The 26,261-nt window shown below is 52.2% G+C and overlaps 1 protein-coding gene across 10 annotated transcripts; it reads right to left on the bottom strand.

Moving 5' to 3' along the window:
* Nucleotides 1-3,082: 3,082 nt before the first annotated feature.
* FAM118A (family with sequence similarity 118 member A) lies at nucleotides 3,083-26,261 on the bottom strand. 10 transcript variants are annotated; one of them, XM_059886176.1, is made up of 10 exons: nucleotides 26,065-26,261; nucleotides 22,249-25,977; nucleotides 16,338-16,450; nucleotides 15,317-15,572; nucleotides 11,984-12,205; nucleotides 10,448-10,576; nucleotides 9,081-9,366; nucleotides 7,148-7,180; nucleotides 5,384-5,467; nucleotides 3,083-4,271 (listed from the first exon to the last, which is right to left on the bottom strand). In XM_059886176.1, exons 3-10 carry the CDS (start codon nucleotides 16,382-16,384, stop codon nucleotides 4,252-4,254), a joined length of 1,077 nt encoding a protein of 358 aa, XP_059742159.1. In that variant the 5' UTR covers nucleotides 16,385-16,450; nucleotides 22,249-25,977; nucleotides 26,065-26,261; the 3' UTR covers nucleotides 3,083-4,251. The 10 variants fall into 10 exon arrangements, with proteins under 10 accessions (XP_059742159.1, XP_024847220.1, XP_059742160.1 ...); XM_024991452.2 differs by lacking the exon at nucleotides 22,249-25,977; XM_059886177.1 differs by lacking the exon at nucleotides 22,249-25,977 and having other exon boundaries at nucleotides 9,128-9,366.

Here is a 26,261-nt window from a genome sequence, read left to right as displayed (position 1 = left end):
GTCTGCAATTTGCAATTTTAGGAACACAAAAAAAATTTTAAATGAAATTGAATTATGTCTGCTTCCGTGCTGTTTAAATTTCTCTGACTATAATTTCTGTTAAGGAAACACTGAAGAACACAGGCTTTCCCAGTTAACACTGACTTCACAGGGAAGCAGTCATCCTTATCTGTGGGCATCATGTGTATTAAAATCCAAGCATGCTCAAATCCCTTACACAGATTGCTGCAATAATATTTTAATATAACCTATGCACATCGTGTCATACACTTCAAATCATCTCTACTATTTATAATGCTTCAGATCAGATCAGTCGCTCAGTCGTGTCCAACTCTTTGCGACCCCATGAATCGCAGCATGCCAGGCCTCCCTGTCCCTCACCAACTCCCGGAGTTCACTCAAACTCATGTCCATCAAGTCAGTGATGCCATCCAGCCATCTCATCTTCTGTCGTCCCCTTCTCCTCCTGCCCCCAATCCCTCCCAGCATCAGGGTCTTTTCCAATGAGTCAGCTCTTCGCATGAGGCGGCCAGAGTACTGGAGTTTCAGCTTTAGCATCATTCCTTCCAAAGAAATCCCAGGGCTGATCTCCTTCAGAATGGACTGGTTGGATCTCTTTGCAGTCCAAAGAACTCTCAAAGAGTCTTCTCCAACACCACAGTTCAAAAGCATCAATTCTTTGACGCTCAGCCTTCTTCACAGTCCAACTCTCACATCCATACATGACCACAGGAAAAACCATAGCCTTGACTAGATGAACCTTTGTTGGCAAAGTAATGTCTCTGCTTTTGAATATGCTATCTAGGTTGGTCATAACTTTCCTTCCAAGGAGTAAGCGTCTTTTAATTTCATGGCTGCAGTCACCATCTGCAGTGATTTTGGAGCCCCCAAAAATAAAGTCTGACACTGTTTCCACTGTTTCCCCATCTATTTCCCATGAGGTGGTGGGACCAGATGCCATAATCTTCATTTTCTGAATGTTGAGCTTTAAGCCAACTTTTTCACTCTCCAGTTTCACTTTCATCAAGAGGCTTTTGAGTTCCTCTTCACTTTCTGCCGTAAGGGAGGTGTCATCTGCATATCTGAGGTTATTGATATTTCTCCCGGCAATCTTGATTCCAGCTTGTGTTTCTTCCAGTCCAGCGTTTCTCATGATGTACTCCGCATAGAAGTTAAATAAGCAGGGTGACAATATACAGCCTTGACGAACACAATGTAAATACTATGTAACTAGTTGCTTGTATGCCACAAACTCAAGTACTGGTTTTTGGAACTTTGCAGCATCTTCTTTTCCCAACCGTTTTCCCTTTTTTTGGCCGTATGGTATGGCTTGTGGGACCTTAGTCTCCTGACCAGGGACTGAACCTGGTCCCTGCCGTGGGAGCACAGTCTTAAGCACTGGGCCACCAGGAAATTCCCTTTCCTATTTTCAATCCAGGTTTGGCTGAGTCCACAGATATGCAGCCCAAGGATACAGCGGACCCTCTCTGCACTGTCAGGGATAGGAAAGTTGCAGTTTTCAATAATAGTACTTCATTTCCATTTAAAAATGGAATTAAACAATTCTAAGGTACTGGTGGCCGGTGGTCTTGTATTTAAGGCTGCTTTGGGCCCAAGCGCCATTTAATCAAGGAGTGGCCTCCTAAAGTAATGGAATCACTTTTGAACATTATTTCAGGTAAACAAAATGCACTCCGTGCCTAAAAAGTAAAGTCACAAAACACTTGCTTTCTGTTCTCCATCAGCTGGTCCCCAAGAACTGGAGCTAGCAGGTGCCACTGTACTTGTCCTCTGTTCCTTTTTCAGTGGTGGTAGTATCACCTAGACCACCGCCTTCTCCCTTGAAAGACAGCACCGTAACACTGAACTGCCCCTTTGGTGCCACATGAGCTCAGTGTAGACCCTGGTCTCTGCCTGGGCTATTCTCCCATAACGTGTCACTGACCCTTCAGAGTACATCACTGTTCTGCTGTAACACAGTATACCCGTACCCCTGAAACCCTCATGCCACGCAGAAGTACACAGTGAGAACCTCAGGGTGATGGGACGCCCCCCCCCCCAAATAAAGAGACAGGAGCTTAATAAATAGCTGGGTTTACACACACTTCATAGTTAATACAAAATGTAAAAACGTTTCTAGCTTGAGGCAGCAAACAAAGCCATACTTCGTTACTCCCTGACCCACTCTTTCTCAGAGATGAAATTATAAGTGAGTTATACTTGTGTGCAGGTGTGCTAAGTCGCTTTAGCCGTGTCTCCTTGGCCCAGTGGACTGCAGCCCGCCAGGCTCCTCTGTCCATGGGATTCTCCAGGTGAGAATACTGGAGGGGGTGCCATGCCCTCTTCCAGGGGATCGTCCCGACCCAAGGAGTAAACCAGAGTCTCCTGCAACTCTGCATCGCTGGTGGACTTTTTACCGCTGAGCCACCAGGGAAGCCCAAGTTATGCTTAGATTGCTTCTAATATATCAATCATGCAGGGATAAATTTTCATTTTAAAGTAAGAATCACAGAAGAACTGACTATAGATACATTGATTCATTATAATAAGGCGGCCTGATTCTCAGTGTGGCGCTCAAAGCTTATCCTGAGCCGGCTCTCCCTTCTCCAGTTTAATATCCTGTTTCATGTCATTTCTATGCTTTAATATTGCTGCGTGCTCAATGGCTAAGTCATGTCCAACTCTTTTTGACCCCATAGACTAGCCCACCAGGCTTCTCTGTCCATGGGATTCTCCAGGCAAGAACACTGGAGTGGGTAACCACTTCCTTCTCCAGGAGGTCTCCCCGACCCAGGGATCGAATCCGCAGCTCCTGCACTGGCAGGTCATTACCACTGAGCCACCAGGGCAGCCCCACATTGCCATACCCTGTGTCTGACCAACTTTCATATATGTTGCCCTGGTTGCATTCTGTAAATGCATCAATTTTTTAAAAGCCAACTTAAGATGTTTGCGTTTCAAAAAACATTTAAATATTCCAAGTAATCAATTTCACAATTGAGTGACAATTCAAGGTAAAAATTCTCATTAAATACATGATACCACCTTGTGTCATAACTAAAGAGAAGACAAGCAAACGGAGTTGAAGATAAAATTTTATTTCTGACCAGAGTAACATAAAAGATTTGTTTTCCATGCTTCAAAAAAGAAGAAAAAAAAGGTCTTAAGGAGCTCTCTGGCTTCTCTCTCACTCCCTACACATCCCAAGTTCCTGCTTCCTGTTCTTCCCTTTCTCTAAACCTGTGGGGAGCTCTAACATGGGAGCCTCGACACAGAAGCCACGCAGGGCCAGTGCCAGGGTCACAGAGCAGCTCGGTGGGCACAAGTACACAGCCTGCCAAATGGCACGCTGCCCGCCCCGCGTGAGCCCTGACGTTTATAGTGTTCTGACAAGTCTCTGTCAAGTCTTCACTGTGCAAATCCGTGAATATGGGCCGTGGGGGGAGGAGTTTAAAGAGAGAAGAGCAGAAAGGGACCTTACCCCATAGAATAAAGGCTAGGAGAGCTTGGTATTTAAGTTTAAAACTTGGTCTTGTGCTCGACTTAGGATTTGTCAGTTATCTGTAACATGACGCACCTGGACGATGTCCTGTGCTTTTGAAGAGGGCTTCTGCCTCTTGGAGACTTCACTTCTTAGTAGTAAGTAGATTTGCCCTTCTTTAAAAAACAAAGTAACTAAGATTACAGAACTCCAAAGAAGCCCCACAGATGTAGGTGCTCTTTAAACACCACGCTCACTCATTGACTCAGCGCCTCCAGTATCCATTCATTCTTCAGTAGTTAACAATATAACATCTAATTTTTTTTTCTACAGTAACATGTTTCCACACAAAAATTATAAAATTTAAGTGTCTAGTGTCTTATTTTCTCTTTGGCAACTACTGTTGCCTGGACAGTCTACTCTCCCCCTTGTATTAGAGGAAAAAGACCGCCTGACAAAGGCGCGTCACACGGGAGCTGGGAACACCAGGTACGTCCCTGCCCACCGCTCTGGTCCCCGAGGCAGCGGTCTCCTCAGTCCTCACACAGGACGCCTGCTGTGTGCGCGCGCCACCTCGCGAGCACTTCAGCACAGCGGACTCCCTCCCCCAGCTTCCGCGGGCACATACCCGCATGGCTCTCGGGGTATTCGATGGTTTAGGATCGAGAGAGCCTGTGTGGAGTTCTCTAACATTCGTCCTCGTTGGGGATGGCACTGTGGTTACAGAAGGCTGGTTTTCAAGTTGCAGCTTTTATTGGTTTTAAAAGATTTCAAGACCCTCCAGCGTCATCTGTTTCAACAAAAAGGAATACCACATTAAAGTTGATCTTAAAAAAGTCTTTGCAATGGGATTTCTGTTTCAGAAACTTTACAATTTTCTTATGTGCTAAAGACTTTGAAAATACCTCCAAAACGGAAACAGTGGCTACTGTCTAAAAATGGCTTTCTGACTTATAAATACCATCAGAGGACAAAATCAGTTATGACATTAGTTTTGCAAAGCTCTGTGGAAATTTCAACCCAGGAATAGGAAGGCCACTCCCCTTCTTAGTGGGCTAGAGGAGGGGCAATTTCCACATATCCAGCGGGAGCCTGCGGACTAGCAGGTCAGCGTGTGTGCATGACGGGGCTGCCTGCAGCTCTGAGAGGATGAACCTGGGTCTCACCCACACGCAGCGGGACAAAGCTTTCTGTAAGGAAGACTAGACCGCGTTCTCGACTCGGACAGAGCCGTCTAGCAAGGAGGCTGCTGGTGTGGGCGTGGCATCCCCAAGGAGCCCACCGGCTGGCTTGCCCAGCGCTCTTGAGCAAAGCCCACCAGCCAGTGTGCTCTGCTGCCCAACAGGCACACACACCACCACTCAGAGGTCGGCCCGGCAGGGGGAGAGCTGTGCACGTGCAGCAGCAGCTTCCCCACGACTGATGTGAACAGTCACCCAGGCCACTCTCGTACACACCAGCAGGTGACTGAGGAGCCCCAGACATGGGGAAACAGCAGCAGCAAAGTGTGCAGGGAAAGACTGTCCTGGAGGGCTGGACACTAAGGGGGCATAAATCAGGAGAGTGGCCACCCCTGAGTGCTGAGGGGTGACTAAAAAAGGGAGGAGAGTGGGGTGGGCAGGCTCTTGGCAATGTTTCATTTGAGCAGGAGGTGACTACACGGGTGGATTCATTCACTTTGTGAAAACTCCCTGGGCTGACCGTACCCTTCGTGTACTTCCCTCGGGTTTTTCTTTAGAAACACGCTAACTTAGAAGATGTTTAAAGTGGGTCTCCCTGGGCAGCTGGAACAATATACGATCGCCCCCTCCCCCCCAGAGCCAAGGGACGCACCGCACGGTGACTGCCAACACCTCCAAGCAAGGCCGACCTGCAGTGGCCCAGAAAGGAGAGGCCGCCTACCTGTATCTGACCGTCTGAGTTTCTTCAAAACTTCAATTCCGTTTTCTTCTAACTTCCTCTTTGCACAGTCCTGGCATGCATTCCCTGAAAGATGAAAACTTTTATTAAAAAGCTTATCTAAGAGTGGTTATCATTGAAAAGAACATGAATAACAAATACTGGCAAGGATGTAGAGAAACGGGAACCTCGTACACAGCTGGTGGGAATCAAGCTAGTGCAGCCACTGTGGAAAACTATCACGCTTTCTCAAAAACGAAAAACAGGATTGCCATTCGATCCAGCAGTCTCCCTCCTGGGTAAATACCCAAAACAACCACCCAAATTAATGAGAAAAGATGCACGCACCGTAGTGTTCACCGCAGCAGGATGTCAGCTGCCACGACACGGAAGCAAGTGAATGGCAACATATGAAGATAAGAGAATGGTGTGTGTGTGTGCACACGTATATATAAAATGGAATGCTGCTCAGCCATAAAAAAGAAAACTGCTATTTGCAGCAACATGGATGGGCTTCGAGGGCATTATGCTAAGTAAAGTAAGTCAGACAAGTATTGTAGAAAATCACATGGAATTTAGAAAATATAACTAGTAATACAACCGCAAATCAGATTCACAGATACAAAGGAAAAAGCAATGGTTACTAGTGGGGAGTGGGGAGGGAAGGACAGTACAGGAGCAGAGGATTAAGGGCACAAACTGTTAGGTGTAAAGTAAGCTCTAGGGATGTATGTACGACACCAGATACAGCCAGTATTTTAAAACTATAAATGGAGTTAAACTTAAAAAGTGTGAATTCACTATATTGTACGCCTGTAACTTATGTAATATTGTACCACAACTATACTTCAATTGAAGATTTTTATTTAAAAACCACTTATCTATTCTAGAATTCACCCTCCAAGGACCCAGTTTGTAAATCTGATTTTAGTGAAGCACTGACCAACTAATCCCTGTGGTTAGATACAGATGTTTATCAAGCTACTGCTTTTTTCAAGAGAAGTATGGTTCTGGGAATCAAGAGAAAGCAACTAAAACAAATGGGTCCTTTCACACAGAAATAAGTTAGAAACGGAAAGCTGAGTGTAACTGTTTAATAATTCCTAAACCAAAGCCGTCCAGCACTAACCAGTTTCCATGTGTGGCCCTGCTGAGACGGGCAAGGAGCCCACGGCTGCAAGGCCCCTGCTCCACTGACCGGAGAGAAGCCCCTTCTAACCCCACTGACTGACCAAGGTGGGGCAGCCTGGCACAAAATTCACCCGGGGTGAACGCCGGGGCACACCGAGTTCAGTCATAGACTGTCAATTCATAAACGGGCAGAGCTGAGCCCTGTAAGAAGCGCATTCACATTTCCAACAAGTAGTAAATAAATAGAAAAATCTACATGAACACTCAGAACCGTTGCAATTAAAATGTCTGAAGAGGATGAGTCAAAAATTTAATACATCGCGGACCAAATGGCATGATACAAATAGACTCTCCAGTCCCGGGGCCTCTGGCTCTCGGACAGGACAGTACTCCTGGCGCCAGCAGGTGGCCCCAGTCTGACAGAGCTGACCGCAGGTGCAGGGCTGTCTTTTTAACCCCTTCATGGTGGCAGGGTCCCTCATGAAGGGGCTGCTATTCGTCCTCTCGGAGCGGGGCTGTCCTGACACAACACGGGCTAAGTATTTAATGTGAGAAACACTTCTCTGATTATTTTATAAGTGAGGATAAGAATGTATAAAGAAAAACCAGGCTGGTGAAAATCAAGATCTGCTTTACCCAACAACGTGGTGCTGTCCACTCGATCGGCATCTGGAGAAGAAAGGAAAACAGTGAGCAGAAGCCGCTTGACAGCTCTCCCTCCTCAGGCCATGGTGGAGCTGGGCGAGGCTGGCTCTGACGCCAGGGGCCCTGCCAGCCTGAGGTGCGCTCACCACGTGGGGCAGCTGGGGCTGACTCCTGACCCTCCTCTCCACCCAGGGCCGACGTGAGGGCTGAACCCACGATGTGCGACGCCCCCGCGCCAGCCGGGCACCATCACAGCTGCCCCCTCCCGGCTGTCACCAGTCCACCTCTCGCACCCAACGGGAGAAACACCTCAAGGCTGTACCCACACACGTGCTTAAAGACACAGTCACAGATTCTAAGTCCAAACGACCTTCAGCCCCCGGCGCCTGTCAAAGCCACTCAGCTGCTAGGGTCTGGGAAAGGGGCCTGAATGGGGACAGGAGTCCCCTGCCAAGAAAGACACACGCGGGAGGGAGCCCCAGGCAAGGTGCTTGGAGGTAGCGGGGGCGGGGAGGCAGAAGCCACTGCCAGCCCCACCTGCGTCGGCAGGCGGGCCTGTGTGGGGCGCCCCGAGGGCACGTCCGACTCTGCTGTCCGTCCAGGGCCCCAGTCCAGCTGCAAAACACCTGGGCAGCTGAGCTGCCTCTCTGAGCTTCTCAGCAGCTCTAAAATCATCTACTTAGTAGCAGTGGATTCGTTGTTTAGGTGCTCGTCCTGTCTGACTCTGCAACCCAAGCGACTGGACCCTGCAAGATTCCTCTGTCCATGGGATTTCCCAGGCAAGAGTACTGGAGTGGCTTGCCATTTCCTTCTCCAGGAGATCTTCCTGACCCAGGGATCACACCCACACTCCCGCACTGGCACGTAGATTCTCTACCATGGAGTCACCAGGGAAGCCCAGGAGCAGCGGATACTGTGACTAAAAATGAAATAAGGTCAAGGACATATAAGTCACGGCAACGTGCGACATGGCAAGTGTCAGCTCCCGGCTCTTCTCAGTAAAGACCGCCACCCTAGTGACACTGTCATTAATGGAAATTCAACTTAAATTGGCCCGTTTTGCTAATTACTATCAATTCCAAAAAGGCCTAGTGGGAAGAAACTAAGCTGCCAGATCATCCGTGCATCGTGTTCGCGTGATCTTCGAGTTCTCTCGAGTTCATAGCTGGTCATGCCCAGGCAGCTCTGTGGTTAACCCGCTTCCACCACCTGTGGGGGACCGTCTGATCTCCTATTAGAAGCACATGCGAGCCCACACAGACCTCTCCAGGTCTGCTGTCATCCATGTTTTATGATACAAACTCCAAGCGAGCTGCCCTGATGGCAAGAAGACCAGCTGAACCAGCGCTCACGTATCGTGACAACTCCTGGGAGATGATCGGCTCCCCAGAGGAGGGCCGAGGAGAATTACTTAAAAGGGGTGCTGCCTTCAGCAGAACAGGGAAAAGACGTTATTTGAAAAAAGAAAGAAAGTCTTCGTGGAACTGTTCTGTGCTGCAGCGGCTGTAACTGTTTAACGTGCAGCGTGACGGGATTAAGGTGTGAGACAGCTGCAGGTTGTCAGGGACACAGCTGGCGGAGCTGGGGGGCAGCTGTCTTTCTCGGTTAAGGTAATCTGAAGCAGGGCATGTCATCTGAAACAGGAATAGACGTGTACAACTATACGCACACTTTAACTAAAAAACTCAATGTACAGACTATGACTACCATGCCAATAACCCCAGTCTTCTGTTTTTAAGTACACAGAAACAGTTTTTTAAAGATAGAAGACTGGTGAATCTAATGGCAGGTAAAATTACTTCTCAATTTTATTTATTTTGTGGCATGTAATTTATGTCTATAAAAAGGGGGAAAATGGAAGAATCCTATTGGTTTTATACATTGAAAAGTGAAAAAGCAAACAAACAAACCAGACAAGCCGTACCTGGACTTCGCTGTTTGCAGATCTGAGTGGCGAGGTCTTGCACGTACCCTGGAAAGTAGTCGAAGCAGTCCCCGTAGGACACGACCTTGATGCCGTGCAGAAGCATGTCTGCCTGATGCTTGAAGAAATGGTCCTCGCTCTCCTTGAGCACCAGCATGTAGTGCTCCAGGTCCACCTTGTTCGGCACCGAGTACAGGAAGAGGGCCTGGAAGATCTGGTCGCGCAGCGTCTCCCCGCAGCCCACGAACAGGAAGGACTTGGTGCGGTACAGGTTCTGGAGAACTTCCTGCGAAAGCACCGACGGGAGACTGGGCTCGCCGACCGTGAGCAAGCCCTCCCGGTGCCAAGCCACGTGTGTGCGACGCTGAATCGCCGCTGCTCCCTGGCGGGCCTTGCCCGAGAGAGAGCCGCAGAGGAGCAAAGTGAGGGAGGCAGGGGGAAGGGAGGGGGCCTCGTCCTGGGAGCCAGGGTGTCGGCCAGGCCCCTCAGTGGCGGTGTGCTGCCCACTCCGCCCACCCCACCCCTGCAGCCAGCGCAGCCTCTCAGTTCAAATCCTCCAGAATCACACTCAGTTTAGAATGTTCAAAACATACGATAAGGAGATGGAATTTTTTTTTCAGTTATGTGCACACACCTAATCCCTGGAACTGACCTGTCTCAACGAATGGAGGATGGGAACTCCGAGGGGAGGGCCTGGTTTGTGGAGTGAGGGCAGGGGAGCTCGGGGCGGGGGGGCAGTGATGGTCCCCCGAGGGTGGGCACAGAGGGTCAGGCAGGAGCACAGGCAGGTTGGCACATCACCGACCCAGACACCCAGAGAGGCTCCGTGTCGGCCAGGACTGCCCCTGCCCGCCCACGGCCATGCCAAGGCAGCAGAGGGGCCCAGCCCAACACTTGTCACCACCCCGTGCCCGGGGACAGCAGCCAGACTGTGAGCTCCAGAGCGAGTCACTGAGGACCCCCTTGGCTTCTAAGTGCATAAAAAGTGAGTTCACAGAAAGACACGAGGCAGTTTCGCTACCCCTCGTTTTGTCTATGACATCAAAAAAGCCTTGCAGAGAATGAAATTCGAAAACGAGGTTTGGAAAGAGACTGCTAAGTAGGGAAAGGAAAGGAGGTGCATGGATGGACAGAGAAGAGGAGCAGGAAGGGGCGGCGGGAGGAGAGTGTAGCGACGGTGGCGGGCCTGCAAGTCGCCCTCAGGAAATGGAGCCATGTCCCGGGGCAAGAGGCTCGCTCGAGTTCATGGAGCCTCTGTTCAAGGTGCCCGAGGGGCGGGAGGCCTGGACCCTGCTCAGTCCACCCACGGCTGGCGGCCCCCACACAGCCCCAGGGGCACAAGCAGGGCCAAGTCAGGGAGGGCGTACCATGACCTCTGGGTCTTGAGTGACGTCTTTATATCCCGAAGGATCCAACACCATCCCGCAGGGGTCGGTGTACAAGCCGTGGATGTGAAGGACCCCATACCTGACGTTCCCCCGTGCCCACTGCAGGACCTGGGAAGCACAAGCGGACACAGCAAACAGAGACTGAGAGGAGCACCTGGAGAGACTCGTGGTTTCTCAAACCCACCTTGACGTGTAAGTAAGAGAGATGCTTTGATGTATTAGTATCTCTTTAAACCTAAGAGAAATTCAGCTGTTAGGGCTCATTTTGTCTCGTTCTGCTGTATTAAAAAGAACTAATCCATTTAGAGACCAAGACGGTTACACAGAAAATACCTTTAACATTTTATATAATAACAAACGGCTAAGACTGATGACTTCAGGGAGATTATGAAAGCTTTCTGTTCTAAATCACATGTTATATTTTCATTACTGTTAGGCATACACTGATTTTACTCCCTGAAATATATATACATACAGAACAAATAAGTCATCAAGGAGCTCTCTCCTGGCTTCATGTCAAGATACAGAAGGAAGGTCCTAGAGAAGCTGCACGTCGTGTACATGCCTTTTATCTTCACACCGGGGACGTGCCCGTCAGTGCGTGAAACTGACCCCTGCAGACCAACCGACACTAGCGGGCAGAGGCACCAGAGCGGGCTCCCTGCCACCTGCAGCTCATTTCTAGAAGCTCCAGGGACCGCAGTGAGCAGCCCCACGGACGGGAGCGCATGGCTCAGACGTGGGGACGGGAGCACGTGGCTCAGACGTGGGGACGGGAGCGCGTGGCTCAGACGTGGGGACGGGAGCGTGTGGCTCAGACGTGGGGACGGGAGCGTGTGGCTCAGACGTGGAGCGGGCCACTAACGATTCGGGGGAGGGTGCAAACCGGAGCCCCAGCACGAGGCGTCAGCCCGGCGGCCCTTGGGGGCCCTGTGTGAGGAGTGGGGCTGGGACCGACCCCGCAACCCTTGCAGTGAGGGAGGAGCAGGCAGGGATGGTGTAAACCCACAGGCACACACACGCACACCGGAAACACAGCTGATACGATGAATCAACCTCAGTAATAACAGAAATAAAAGCATAAAATGGGCGCCCGTATCCAATGGGAGAAATGCACGGAGTTGGGTTTTTAGCAGCGCCACAGGCTAGCAAGATCAGGAAGATGGATGACCCTCTCACAGCTGTGCTGTGTAAGCGGGGAACCCTTCTGCAGAACACTCAGGTAATTTGTATCGTCTGTCTTTAACACAACCATACTCTGACCCTAACATTTTTCCAGGAACTTATAAGAAAGGGTAAGAGTTTCCAGTGTAGCATTGCTTATAATTGTGGCAATACGCTCACAATAATGATAACCTCATCTCGTAATGAAATTCCATGTAAAACCACGCTTCTGAAGACGGCTTCGTGACAGGGAAACACTCACAGTACGGGAGTAAAGGAAAAACCGCACGCACAGACTTGACGCGCATCGCCACGGCAGCACACGACTCACTCGGGCGCCCCGCCCCGCACCTTGGTCTTGTCCTTCAGGTCCAGCGACTCCATGGGCTTGCTCTGCTGCTGCCCGAAGATCTCCAGCAGGTTGTCGTAGTTGGTGGTGAGGACCATGGTGCCCCGCTCCATCAGGCTCAGGATGGACTGCAGCACCAGCGGGTTCTGGATGTGCCGCTCCAGGTCATCGAAGACCTCCATCAGGCAGTCCTGGAAGAAGTTGGGCTTGGCGTCGCCCGTGCGCTGCAGAGAGGAGGACCGGGGTTACAAGACGTTGTCTCTCCACCACCACCGAGCCCCCAGGCATGAGAGAATAGTCTAGGTGCCAGAGAGACATCTGATGCCTTCAAACTGTGGAGCTGGAGAAGCCTCTTGAGAGTTCCTTGGACTGCAAGGAGATCCAACCAGTCCATCCTAAAGGAAATCAACCTTGAATATTCATTGGAAGGACTGATGCTGAAGCTGAAACTCCAATACTCTGGCCACCTGATGTGAAGAGCTGACTCACTGAAAAAGACGCTGATGCTGGGAAAGATTGAAGGTGGGAAGAGAAGGGGACGACAGAGGATGAGATGGTTGGATGGCATCACCAACTTGATGGACATGAGTTTGAGCAAACTCCGGGAGTTGGTGATGGACAGGGAGGCCTGGCGTGCTACAGTCCATGGGGTAGCAAAGAGAACAATAAGAAAAACAGTAGTCTTTTTTACAGAAGAAAGAAAACTGCTGACCTCATAGAGTTTATTAAAACTCTGGAGGAGGGAGACTGTGCCAATATGCTAGTGAAATGTCAACAGCAATCAATGCTATCAAAGCAAAGCAGAGAAGAGGGGCTCAGCCCTGTGGGGGAGAGGGTGGCCAGGTCAAAGAGCATCGGGAGGCCCACTGATACAGGACTTTGACCCCAGAGCCGAGGAAGAGGTGGCTCTGGAGAGGGCACGCCCAGCAGGGATGAGCCCGAGCGAGGGCGCCTGGCACAGGTGGGGTCAGACGGGTGACCCGGAACGACACCCTGTGGGCCCCACAGACTTCAGGGAGGCCTGGGCTCTCCCTCCTCGGGAGCCACAGGGGCCCAGGCTGGCGGCGGGCATCCGGTGAGGGACAGTGTATCACGCTGCCGGTGCTGCAGAGCCCCCAGGACCAGGAGCGGGACAGGCCCGGGATGCAGCGCGCAGGTCGGGGGGCCGTGAGCAGAGCTGCTTGGTGGAGCCACCGGGCAGGACGGGGAGGCGTGCAGACCCCTGAAGAACAGTTTGGGGTGCTGGGCGAGGAGGCCCGCATGACCTCAGGGCGCCCCAGCCAGCCCGGGCCTGCGGCATGCATGCACGAGCATCCACAGGACCCACCGCCCTCCAGACTGTGCCGGTCCCCCAGCTCGAGCTCCCGCTGCCAGACGCTCTGATCCCCGCCCCCGTTTCCACAGGCCTGCCCTCAGGGAGCCCCACTCCTCCACGCTCCTGTGTGAGTGTTCCCCTCCTTCTCCCCTGAGAAGCGGCTTCCACGTCCCTGGCACCTCACTTCTGATCGGTGAAGACCTGGCGGACCCCGCTCACTGCCGTGTCTCTCAGCTGCACGTGTCGCAGCGCACGTGGGTTCACGCCCAGCGACCTTTCCTGCACCACAGTGTCTGCACGCCTCCGTCACCTCCTCCGGGGACCTCCACACCCCGAACCATAGCAGGATCAACAGCCGGCCTCTTTCCAGAAGTCCTCCACCTGCCTGACTCAGCACCCTGGCTCCCAGGAGGCTTCGCCCCACCAGGACCCGCCACCACTAACCCCATCTCTCACTCCCCCACTGGCCTACCCCACGGCGCAGCTCAGACTCCACAGGGTGTCATGACCTGAAGTTACTCCTGAAAACGCCTGCAACTTCCCGGCCCTTCCCGGCTCCACTGGAATCCCCAGGCAGAACTCCACCCCCAGGAAAACCGACTCCCCACTCATTCCACGTCCCTGCTCCCAACCAGCTGATCACGGGAGAACACCACCTCTCTGACTGGCCTTACTTTAACTCTTTATGGAAGTGCTCAAAAATCACAAAGGAGTAGAAAGGAGAAAGCCCCGAACACTCATCTCCCTTAATGAACCTTGCATCAGACCTGCCCCTCTCTGAGGGGACGCCCTCGCCCGAGGCCCCAGGCCCGCCCACAGCCCCCCGGCCCTGCCCCGGCCCAGCAGCCCTGCCCCTCTCCCTGCCGAGGGGCCCCGGGACGGCAGACTACTTTGGGCTCTGCGGGTGAGGAGCTCTGCGGCCGGTACTCGGCTGTCCGGAAGCATGAACGCAGCCCTAGACAATACATAAATGGACGCAGAAGCTGCTTTACTCAAACCAGCAGGAGCCACCTGCCCATGATGTGAGCTGCCCCGCGTTTATCACCGCACCCACACCTGGCACCATCACCCAGCTGAAGCACTTCCCAGACTCTGGTAAAGCCACCTACGGCCACAGGGCAAATTCTGGCTGATGCCGCGACGTGACTGGCCTGTGGCACGTCAGACCCCGCGAGGAAGGACGCGCGGCCCTCCTCCCCTCCCCTCCGCCGGAACGCTGACGTCACTTAGGCAGGAGTCGGGCAGCCAGCCTTGGGCACGAGGTGGAGGCCGCACGGGCGGGCAGCAGGGCAGCCTGTGCCCGTCCCAGGTTTTCACGTGAGAACGTAAATGCCATCGGAGTCAAGCCGCGCACTTTCTCTGGGTACTAGCTTTTCTCCTCTGTGAATCTTCCTGTATCTGTCCGCCCCAAAGGAGACGACGGCTACACTTCTTCAGACGTGGGAGAAACGCCCCTCGGACACCGGGCCCCGGCCACGTCCTCCACTCTGAGGGCAGCCTGTTCGGGATGACCCGGCCGCGCCCTGTGGGAGCTCCCCTCTTTCTGCACCAGCCCGACTGGCTCCGGGCACCACTCAGCGAGCGCGCGCCCCTACGCCAACCTCCCTTCCTTGCTGGGTCCTTTCCTGAGGAGACAAAGATGCTCTGTCCTCTCAGTGACACTCTGGGGACGCACCTGTCATGTGAGGAGTCGAGGCTGGCCTGCTTAGGCCCAAGGAGAGCTGGCGGCCACGCCCCATACTGCACCAGGACGAGGTCACTGGGCCGGTCCCCAGAGCAGCCCGCTGACCTCCCTGGGACGAGCTCCCTCACCAGGTTCTATCTGACGTGGACTGTCTTCAGGGCCACACGGTGCCTGGGACCCCCATTTAAAGGGACGCTATTCTGATGAACTGAAGGACTACTGGCTCGTGAGCCCAACTTGTGGAGACATTTAAGCCCCGGACTCCCGGTTTACCAGCCTGGCCCTGAGCCAAGCTGCCCCAGAGAGTCCGGAAGCACTGACCTGGAAAGCACTTACCGGGGACATCTTCCGGATGAGGTCATGGGCGACCACCAGCAGGTCCCCGTCCTTGGTCACCTTTCTGCGGAACTCGGCCACGTCTCCGGGGTGCAGCACCTCCAGCTGCTCGGCGGCCTCGATCACGGCCTCGATGCAGCTCCTCCAGGAACACAGGGCAGGGATCCCCGGGGCAACCGCTGCGCTGACGCCAGTCCCAATGACCAGGAGCAGCTCCTGGGGCTGTTTCCGGATGAGGCTTTTTAAAAACTTTCTGCTTAAAAACAAGGGAGGGGAAGAATGAAAGCCAGCAGGAAGCACAGCTACCGCAAGGGCAACACTGGAGCCCACGAGCATCCGTGAGGGGGCGGGTCCAACATAGCCCGCGCTGGACACACGCCTCGCGCCGCCACACTAACCACAGGACGAGCCTGTGCGCTGCTCTTCATGTTCATCTCCCTTTCTGTGCGTCCCTCTCCCTGGCTCCATCCTCATTCCGTGAGGGACATGGGGACTGTCTTGTCCATCTCGAGTCCCCGGGATGTTGATGAGAGTGATGCGTGTGTGTAAAACAAAGAAGCTCAGCAATTTAAATTCCTTTAAGACTGCCAAGAGCTTGTAAATACAAACTGTGATGATAAACGATCCCTGGTTACAGGGACAGGAAAGAAAATCCCTGGCAAAATGCAGGTCCTCCATGACCCACTCCCCCGCAAGCACTTCCTCCTGCATTACTTCACGGAGGCACCACCTGCCCATTTATCATCAGAGATTTCTTTCCTGCAAAGCACGACACCTCCAGCCTAGAGGTGAGCCTCTGATGCCCTGCTGCTTGGTGCGGCGGCCAGGTGACAGCGGCCCCTCGGGCAGGAGGAGAGCTGTCTCCTGGGACGCTTCTTACGTTGATGCAAAGGCCCCTGAGGCCATCTCCCGACCCAGTGTTACTGGCCCCCGCGGTAAGCCGCTAAGTACTAAGTAACACACGAGGAGATTTGCGGTGGGGGCTGTACACCGGTGTGAAGGTGCAGTCGACGTCATTTACCTTGATTTTTGTTCACTTCTATTTGTTGTCTTTTCCACTGAATCCATCTGTGAGTCCTAAAGAGATTCAGAGGCAACTTCTACTTCCCAGATGAAAGTCCTTTCATCAGTACCCTGGAAGAGAGATGAGGCTGGAATTAAAATCAAAGGTCCCAGAGCTCTCTCTAAATCAGAATTACTGAAAACCATCACATACAAAATTGGAGAAGGCAATGGCACCCCACTCCAGTACTCTTGCCTGGAAAATCCCATGGATGGAGGAGCCTGGTAGGCTACAGTCCATGGGGTTGCTAGGAGTCAGACACGACTGAGCGACTTCACTTTCACTTTTCACTTTCATGCACTGGAGAAGGAAATTGCAACCCACTCCAGTGTTCTTGCCTGGAGAATCCCAGGGACGGGGGAGCCTGGCAGGCTGCCGTCTATGGGGTCGCACAGAGTCGGACAGGACTGAAGCGACTTAGCAGCAGCAGCAGCATCACATACAAAAACACAATCCAAAACGGTTCCTAAGCCCCCACTCCTAATCCTGTGACTTATGAGGCCAGGTGCCCCGAAGCCCAACTCTGGAGGGAGAAGACAGGAAAGGGAGCGCAGGAGAAGGAGGCGGCGCAACGGCCAAGGGCCGGGGCTTTGCATTGTTCCTTCACCACTCTGCTCTAGGACCACTTCTGGGGACACGGACACCAGGGGCTTATCACAGGAGGGAAGACACGCCAGAGGACAACAAAGCAAGCCACACAGGTCCCCAGGATGACCCTCGCTCTCGGAGGCACCGAGAGGTTTACTGAGACATTCCAGGACACGCCAACAAGTATTCCAAGACACCAGGTCTCCGCCTGGACACACTGAAACCCAGTCCAAAGGAATAGTCTGAGTCCAAGGTCAACTCTTAATTTACATAAAACAGGACTCTCAAACCAGCTAGGTCTCTATCGCCAATCTCCGTATTCTACCACCTTTCCAGAATCATATTGCCTCCACCAATTCTATACCTAATATTTACTGTAAAGAAGGAAATACACAGAAAAATAAAGATTAAAACACCCATAATGCTACTACCTACAAGCACTGACTGTTAGCATTTGTATAGTTCCCTCTAGATTTTTTACTTTAACATGTTTACATCGTTCGAGACCATAGGTCATATCTTACTTTTTCATGCATTTTAATAAAAGCATTTCTTTATGTTACTCAAAACTATTCATAAAGAGAAAAAACTAAAGGGAAAAAAATAAGAAAAAAAAACTGTTCATAAATACAAGTGTTACAGCAACATGCGTGAATTTCTATCCTACTGCGAGGCCATCAGGCACTTCATCCACCACCCCCCCTCCCCGTTCCCCGCCAAGGCAGGACATCACTGGAGCTCTATGACAACCACCTTTGCACACAAAGCTTTTATCTACTTTGAAATGATTTATTTAGGAGAGATTTCTGACAAGCAGAATTGCTGAGCTGCAGCATATGAACCCTGTAACATATCTCAGCACATGCTGCCAAAATGGTCTCCAGAAAAGTGGTCAGCAGAACGCCTAAGCGCCTGCTGGGCAAAGCCCAACTAGCACTAACCGAAAACCACCTTTCCACATGTGTAATCTTTTCTCCTCCCTCCTCATTCAGAACTGGGTCACTGAAAATGATTTTCAAGGAAACAAGGCTTAACTAGTCTAGGAGCATCGTTAGACTTTAAAGAGGATCATAAGAATATCCCCTGAAATGGACACAGGCCTGTGTAGGGTCCTGTGGGCATCCCTCCCCGCCGACCCCCAGCCCGGGGGAGAGGGCGCCATGGGCCTTCCCTAGATGCTGGGGCGGGCCTGCCGGCGAGCTCAGCACTGCCCCCTGGCGCCCGCCCCCGTGCCCAGGTGCTGCTGGGCCCTAACTCCTCCCGAGTCGTCGGAGGTCAGCTCGGTCCGTTTTTGTTTTCGCCACTAGATATTTTCTCAGGAAAGGAGAAATACTGAGCTTTCCTACTGTGCCTGATAATCCCGAGTATAGGTGCCCTTGGGCCCCAGCCTGGCGATTTCAGTGACTGGCCTAGCTCTTCACCAATCCTCAGTGTAAACAGCTACACAACAGGAAACGTTGCTAACAGACCAAGTTCTGCAAGCTCGGGAACCTCTCAGAGGAAAAGTACTCTGGACTTAAACTCGAGTCAGAGAGCTCGGGCACCGCAAAGGCTTTCCAACCTCCTCCCTCAGGAGGGAGCTCAGGGTCCTTTCCGCTCCATCCTATGAGAGGAGTCAATATAAGACGCTCACCGGCTGATGAACCTACGCCACTTCGCCACCTGGGATGGAGTCTTTTATCTCACCCTGCTCTACACGACAGTTTAGAATATTGTCTAATATTCTAGACAGTGCCCAGACTGCAGAAGTCACATGCCCTAAACTCTCGCCACTGTGAAGAGCTTTAGAAATCTCTCTCATTCTTTCGATTATTGTTCAGCTGCTTTTGATGCTCCTTTATATGTATGCTCATAGATACAAACTGAAAACCTAAATACTACATGTACACTTCTGCAAAAGAGTGTGAACAAACTACACTTTTGTGGACTGGATTTAACTCCAAAATGAAGTGATTTCCAATTTTCCTAGAGAACAAACCATCGCTGCGGGCACTGAGTGCTTCTGTAACAGGCGAGGGCTGGTGCTCCTGGGTGGCCGGCTGCTGGCTTAGGTGCTCAGACCTCGCCCTCCTCCTAGAGGAGGAGGTGATGCAGGCCTGGAACCAGCTCCCCAGCACGTCCAGGCAGATGAGCCTCCAGACGCGAACGCTGACGGCTACCTTTAAGGATCACACCCACTAACACAGGAAGTACCCGATCACATTAAATCTCAACACAATAACTATGCAGTGATGAACTGCATAGCTGCCCATATTTAGACATTCACAGTTCATTGTAACACTGCATGTTTAAAGACATTACCTCATTTCCTGTTCTTTCAGCAGCAGGATTATCAGAGCCAAACCCCACAGTGACTAGAAAGTACCCCAGTCTCGCCTTGTTTCTAAACCCAGGGCCAAGCAGGAGATCTCTGCAGCACTGAGTACCCGGATCCTAGAAGTCTCCACAGGACGGTGAGCCTCTGGCACTCCACCCCCAACCCCAGCACCATTCTCTAAACCCATCAGCTTCCAGGCGACGACGGTAACAAAAGCCTCCGAGACCTTTCAGAAGCCGCGTCTCTCGGTTCCCCTGGTGACCGTGTCGTCACCGCAGTTTGCAGGCCCAAAGCCCAGTCATCACAGCAACCCACTCCTTTTTACAAGGACCTAACAGCGTTTTCTGAGAGCAAAATCTGGCCCCAACACAGATCTGTATAAGCAGTTCCTGTCCTTTTTAGCCAAAGTCATGAATAGAATTTTGAATAGGATATTTTCTGCTTAAATTTGAGATTACGAGCATTTTATGAATGAACTTCAGAGTAGTCAGAGACTGCCTTACTCGTTGAATGCCTATGTTCCACCCTAAATAAATGATCATCTGAGTCTAACGCAAAACGCAACAAACTACACACACCACACCAGTTCCTTAGAGCTAGCAGAGCAAACCCCGCTTCCCAGCCCCTAACTCCACGTGCCGGAGGGTTAACCCTCGCCTCACCGCGCCCCCGGTCCCCCGGCCCTGGTACAGTCAGCCCCTCGCACTGACGCCAGGTTGGTCATATGACTTCTTTGGCCGACGGGATGTCGGCAAACAAGCAAGCAGGTATGTGACAAGCACACTGACGCCGGAGCCTGCTCTCCTGGAGTGGAACTCAGCCTCGTGCAACCCGGTCTAGCCTCCAGGACAGCTACCAGTGGAGAGCACCACCAGCTGGGCCAGCCAGAGTCCAGCTGAACCTGGCCCAGGGGCTGAGCCCTCAAACACTCATTCCCGCACACCCCACTCCATACATCGCCAGAAAGAGGAGAGGGACGGGCAGAAGACAAGAGTACCAAGATAAAGAGAGAAACGAAAAAAAAGCATGAATCAGTGAGTGAACGAGTCACAGTTTTGAGGGGAAGGGAGAAAATGCTTGTCAAGAACAGTATTTTATTACAAGTTGTTGTTTTAGTCGATCAGTCGTGTCCGACTCTGGGACCCCATGGACTGCAGCCCACCAGGCTCCTCTATCTATGGGATTCTCCAGCCACGAATAGTGGGGGGGGTTGCCATTCCATTCTCCAGGGGATCTTCCTGACCCAGGGACAGAACTGTGTCTCCTACACTGGCAGGCAGATTCTTTACCACTGAGTCCCCAGGGAAGCCCTTTATTACAAGTAGCATAATAAAAAACTTAAAATCACTTTCTATGACAAATTACACCTTCGCTCAAGTGCAAACCATGTAACAGAAGTTTCAAATCTGTGGGATCCTGAAAAATATCCTTAGCAAAAGTCAATTTCTTTCTATAAATGAATTATCACATGGCTCTTGAGCAGTAAGAGCGGAGATAAGCGGGCATGTGGTAAACATGTACTCAGAATACATTCCTCTTACACAGCAAGGGACAGAACATCGCAAATATTCATGAAAATTTCTAAATGTTGGCTTTCAACTCTTGTTCCCAATCCATAGGGCGATGGAATAAGATGCCCCCAGAATTTGTGGGAAAAAGTCACGCCCCTTTGACTACTAACAACTTGATTCAGATGAAGGCCTGAACAGGCAGCGCAGCAAGCTTTTATGCTCAACATCCCCGCTTGCTCCTGTTATCCAAGGAACCCACGCTGAGGAGTGACTTCGACGCCTGCTGTCCTCAGGGGACAGGAGACCTGGAAATGACAGCTGAGGCCCTGTGTGGTTCCTAAAGACTGGAATGTCCTTACAGGAGGCCAAACCCGGTGACTACACCCAGGCGGGTCTGCAGGCCTCCAGCCACCAAGCAAGCCCTTCCTGTCAGCAGCTGGCAGACCACCTGCCTCACCTGGCTGTTAGCATCCCCAGGCCCTTCAGTCTAATGTGACTCCCACAGACTGCCTTTTTCGCAGCAATCTGGTTCCCCCAGCTGACCTGGGAGGGGGCCACAGAAGCAGAAGTCACTGGGCAACAAGAGGAAGTTTTCAAGTACTAATGGATTATCTGGAATCTGCCTGACAGGTTATTCCTGGCGAGTTTGATTGGCCTAATTAGGTTCACCTGAACTGAAAATGAGCTGCAAAAGGACAGAAACCAAGCTTCCAGAACCGCAAAGGAGAGGCCTGCCCTGAAACCACAACGCCCAGGGCCACAGTGGAGAAAACAGGGTCTGGAGACCAGAAGCACCACCACTCTCTGAACCTGTTTCCAAATCTGTCGAAAGGGAATGCCATCATCCCCATCACTGACTGGCTTCTCCTGAAGATTTTAAGCGAGCCAAGGACCCGAAAGGCACTTAACCTGAAGACGTTTGTCTACCACTGTCGCCACACAGGCAGCCAGCTTCTCTCCCTCAGCATTAGCAGGCTTTCACTTTAACACTACTTCCCCACAACTACATACTCATCTAACCTGGACTCTGGTGAAACTTGACCGCTTGATCTAGCCATTTCTAGTGAGAGGTCTCCAGGATGAGCTGTTTTCCCCCCAAGTTTCAGGAAATACAAAACCTCAATTTGAAAACACGCTACTTAAGCAAACGCTTTTTATTCAGTCGACACAAACTGCAGCGGAAAAAAAATTCTTATTCTGTAGTGATTGAAACGTGTCCGTTTGCTTCTTGAAAGCGACTCCAGAGTAGCCTGGGCTCATCTGCTCAAACCAAGAAAGCAACAAAACCCACCGCTAACGACAAATGTGCAGGTCACCGTGTGGTTCAAAGAGCAGCACTGATCAGTGACACCTTCTGCACCTGTTAGGGCTGGGGCAAACACTAAGCGCTGACAAGCACGATCCCATTCAAAGCTCCCCATGACCCTGTGACGTGGCTCTTATTACCTCTCACCTGGCCAAGGCTGACGGTAAATCCTTTCAAGAGGCCAACCACCAGGATAAATGCAGTCGTCCCAGCTTTCTCCAAACATCAGTGCGGCTCAGACGGCAAACAAATACACCTGCCCTTTTACTAGGAAAACACTAGCTGCCAACAGCTGAAGTGTTCGCCAACAGTCTGTCCATCGGATATGACACGCTGTACAACTCAAAGACACATGTTACTCAATAATCAGCCAATAATGGTAAAAACGTACCGGTACAGAGGCTAAAGGCGTGCTGAACCACCAGCATTTACCCATCCCAAGAGGGATAAAAGATGTTCTATTAATAGAAAGTAAACCTCCAGTGAAATCTAAAATTATAGAACTGCAGAGCTGGAGGAGTCTTAAAGGTTCTGGGATGTCAAATACCCTCCTTTACAAATGTGAAAATTGAGTCTGAGAGACAGTGTCTTGGTAAAGGTCCCCCAGGAAGTCAGGGGACAAGCTATACTCACTCCTGGCCCAAGCCCCATAATCCTGCCACTATCCCAGGCTCCACCTGGTCCACTGTGACCCCCAGAAGTTCATATAAGGCACTAATCTGTAGCTCTTTTTACCATCAAACCTTTACAAATATCAGGGCTTCCTTGGTGGCTCAGACGGTAAAGAAATCTGCCTGTAATGCAGGAGATTCTAGTCGGATCCCTGGGTCAGGAAGATCCTCCAGAGAAGGAAATGGCAACCCACTCCAGTGTTCTTGCCTGGAGACTCCCATGGACAGAGGAGCCTGGCGGGCTGCAAAGAGTTGGACACAACTGAACAACAAACATTTCCACTTTACAAATTTCAAACCACACAGCGTGGCTGGTCTACAGGTTCACCTGTTTCCTTGCTCCATTCATTCTCCAGGAATGCTGAAGGAAACAGCCACCATCAGGAAAATTGAGAGGCAGCAAGAAGCGGCCTCAGGGAAAACAACCAGCTCACAAGAGTTCTGTTGGGTCCCTGCCTGTGGCTTATCACGCAATTGTCTGTGTTAACTTTAGCAGAGACAGATAAGGAGGGCTCAGCCAGGAAACAAAGCCACCTCTGGAGAGGACATCACTCTCCAGGGAAAGAGACCTTGAGGCTCTTTGCAGGAGGAAGTAGGATCCAGCACGCAGAGTCCAGTCCTGACAACTGAGTGTACCGGCTGAACGACTTCAAATAGGGGTCAGTTACTCCGCCCCTCTGAGCTGTGTATTTCCTTTATCTTATATCTCAGGGTTGCTGGAACATGAAAAAAGCTAACATTTAAACTAGCAAAGCCTACGACAGTGTGATTCCCCTACACCCCATGCAGGCAGTGGGTATTCTTCCTGGGTTTTTTCAATTAAAATTAAATAACAGTTAAATTCAGTTCCTCAGTGACACTAGTCTCATTTTAAGTTCTTAAACTCCACGCAACTCCATGTGTCGAGTTTACTGGAGGGCACGAACACAGAACATCTTTATCATCACAGAGACTTCTATTATCATACTGGGAGAGTCTCCCTGCCCCTCACGCAAGTCCAGACCTCCACAAACAAAAGTCATGTGCCTTTCTCTTTTAAATCGCTCTCTAATCCACACCCTCTGCCACACCTTGCGGTCCTCTCAACTTGTCTAGACTTCTGACAGCTACCCTGCTTCCGGTTTCAGCCCCTGCAGTCCCAGTCTCCAAAGTGACGTTTCTGACACAACACATCTGAACTCTCAGGACCCCCAAGCCCAGCTAATAAACCAAATCCGCAATCTGGTTCCATTCCTGAGACCCAGCCTCTCCTCCCTGCCCCCCCATCCACTGTGCCCCATGTCCATCTCCTGCGTGGAGGCTGGACTCACCCTAACAAACAGACAGTCACCCTGATGAAGTCCTAGGTGACCTATAGGCAGAAGGACCAAACCTCCTCTAAAAAGACTAACAAGTTCCCAACGCCAGTCCCCAGGCAGAAAACTGGGGGCTGAAACGGCAAAGAGCAGGACCGGTCTTTGGGTCTAGACCTGATGAAGCCAGCCACGCGTGAGGTCCTCGCCGGCAACACCCTGGTCCAGGTCACCTCCCACCTTTCCCGTGGTCTTGCTCCCTCCAACCAATTCTCCAGCACCAGACCCAGCGACTGTTCAAAAACACAAAATCTATCTTCACTCTGCTCCTCAAACCCCTCGATGGCTCCCTACTCCTTTCCAGTACCAAATCCTCTCTGCTGTGCTGAGTTGCCTCAATCATGTGTGACTGTGACCCCATGGACTGTAGCCTGCCAGGCTCCTCTGTCCAAGGAATTCTGCAGGCAAGAACACTGGAGTTGGTTGCCATTCCCTTCTCCAGGGGATCCTCCTGACCAAAGGACTGAAGCTGGGTCTCCTGCCTTGCAGGCAGATTTACCACTGAGCCACCGGGGAAGCCCCCAGATCCTCCTGCTTTGGTCCTGACCCCCTTGGCCCACCTCTTTCCTGCCCCTCCCCATCGCACTCTAAGCTTCACACCTCCCTCACTCCTCTTGCACTGATCAACGCCCACTTTCCTTCAGCTTTGAGCTGGTCTACAACGCACTCAGGGGGACAGTGAAAGCAGTAATTCAGGAAAGGGCCAAGGGCATGGGGCCTCAGGAAACAAAGCTGGATTCTTCCCACTTCAGATTCTAACTGCTTGAGGACCTTGTTCATTAAGGTCTTATTCCTCCAGTCAGAGGCTTCCCTGGGGGCACAGTGGCAAAGAACCCACCTGCCAAGCAATAGACTCAGGCTGGACCCCTGGGTGGGGAAAATCCCCTGGAGAAGGGAATGCCACCCACTCAGGTTACTCTTGCCTGGGAAATCCTACAGACAGAGGAGCCTGGTGGGCTAGTCCAGGGGGCTGCCAAGAGTCAGAATCGACTTAGCAACTAAACCACCACCACCTTTATCTTGATCCACCCCAAGCCCCTCACCTACTTAGCTCTGCCTCCCTCCACAACACATCTGTTCTCTAGGTGCTTCTGTGGGGCCATATGAGCCTCAGCAAAGAGCATTAAAAGTTAAACACTGTCCTGCTTTGGCCTCAGTGCAACAGTCAACACAGTGCAAGCGCTACAGCCCCTGCCCGGCCACAAAGGGTCATCGGATGACTCATTATACACCTCTACTTCTTTTACATTAAGAATTACAAAAACCCGGGAACTCTTTCACAGATGCCCGATGGGTCCACAGACCGCAGGTTTGAGAAGCCCAGACTCCAGATCTGCGTGGACAGGGTGCCAAAAGGAACTGAACCTCAAGGGCAGGTGGTGGAGGGTGGGGACGGCAGTCTAGGAATACGGTGGGGGGGGGGGGGTGCTAGGGAGAGACGGCATGGGGGGTGGGGTAGCTTCACGGCCCAGGGGGGTTCTGAAGAGGCCTGGGGAAGGGAAAGTCAGGGACAGTCGCTGGGGTCCTGAAGGAACCTGGGGAGGTTTCTGGAACTGAGGATCCTCGGGGGTCCCGGGACCCTGAAGCGGCGGCAGGGCCTCAGGGAGTCTCGGAGTCTGGATGGGTAGAGTCCTGAAGGATTTCGGGCGAGGACTCTGAAAAGTGTAGGACAAGAGGTGACCGGCAACCCCCAACAGGGTCTCGGGGGCCAGGGGCCTCTGGAGGGGCCGGGGCGGATCCCGGGGGGTCTTCGGGGCTGGAGTTCCTGAGAGAAGGGTTGGGGGTGGGTCTTGGGCACCGAGGTTCGTCGGGGTCCTTCAGGCGGCCGTGGATCCCGAGAGTGGCCGGGGGGTCTGGAGGGGCAGAGACGGGTCCTGAGGGTCTCGAGGGGGCCTCTCTCCACTCGGCACCCCCGGGCCGCCCCCCGCCAGTCAGCTCACCCCACGGCGCCTCCTCCGGCTCAGCGGGTCCAAGTCTCAGGGGGCTCCGGGCGGCCTCGCGCTGGGGTCGCCTGGCTGAAGGCGGTCTGCGGGGAGGGCGACAGCGCGCGCGCCGGAGCCGGAGCCGAAGTCGAAGTCGGAATGGGAGGCGGAGCTGGAGAAATCAACGCCGCGCCGCCCTCAGGCGCGACTCCAAC

Source organism: Bos taurus, chromosome 5 (assembly GCF_002263795.3).
Source record: "Bos taurus isolate L1 Dominette 01449 registration number 42190680 breed Hereford chromosome 5, ARS-UCD2.0, whole genome shotgun sequence".
NCBI classification, from domain to species: Eukaryota; Metazoa; Chordata; class Mammalia; order Artiodactyla; family Bovidae; genus Bos; species Bos taurus.
This window is presented reverse-complemented; position numbering and strand designations above follow the sequence as displayed.

Excerpts from the sequence above, each read along its gene's own strand:
- FAM118A (XM_059886176.1), bottom strand. The coding sequence starts at position 16,384 with ATGGATTCAGTGGAAAAGACAACAAATAGAAGTGAACAAAAATCAAG. Across the intron at positions 15,573-16,337 it reads AGAAGTGAACAAAAATCAAG|CAGAAAGTTTTTAAAAAGCC; the intron begins GTAAATGACGTC and ends CTTGTTTTTAAG. Across the intron at positions 7,181-9,080 it reads CTGCAAACAGCGAAGTCCAG|ATGCCGATCGAGTGGACAGC; the intron begins GTACGGCTTGTC and ends TTTCTTCTCCAG.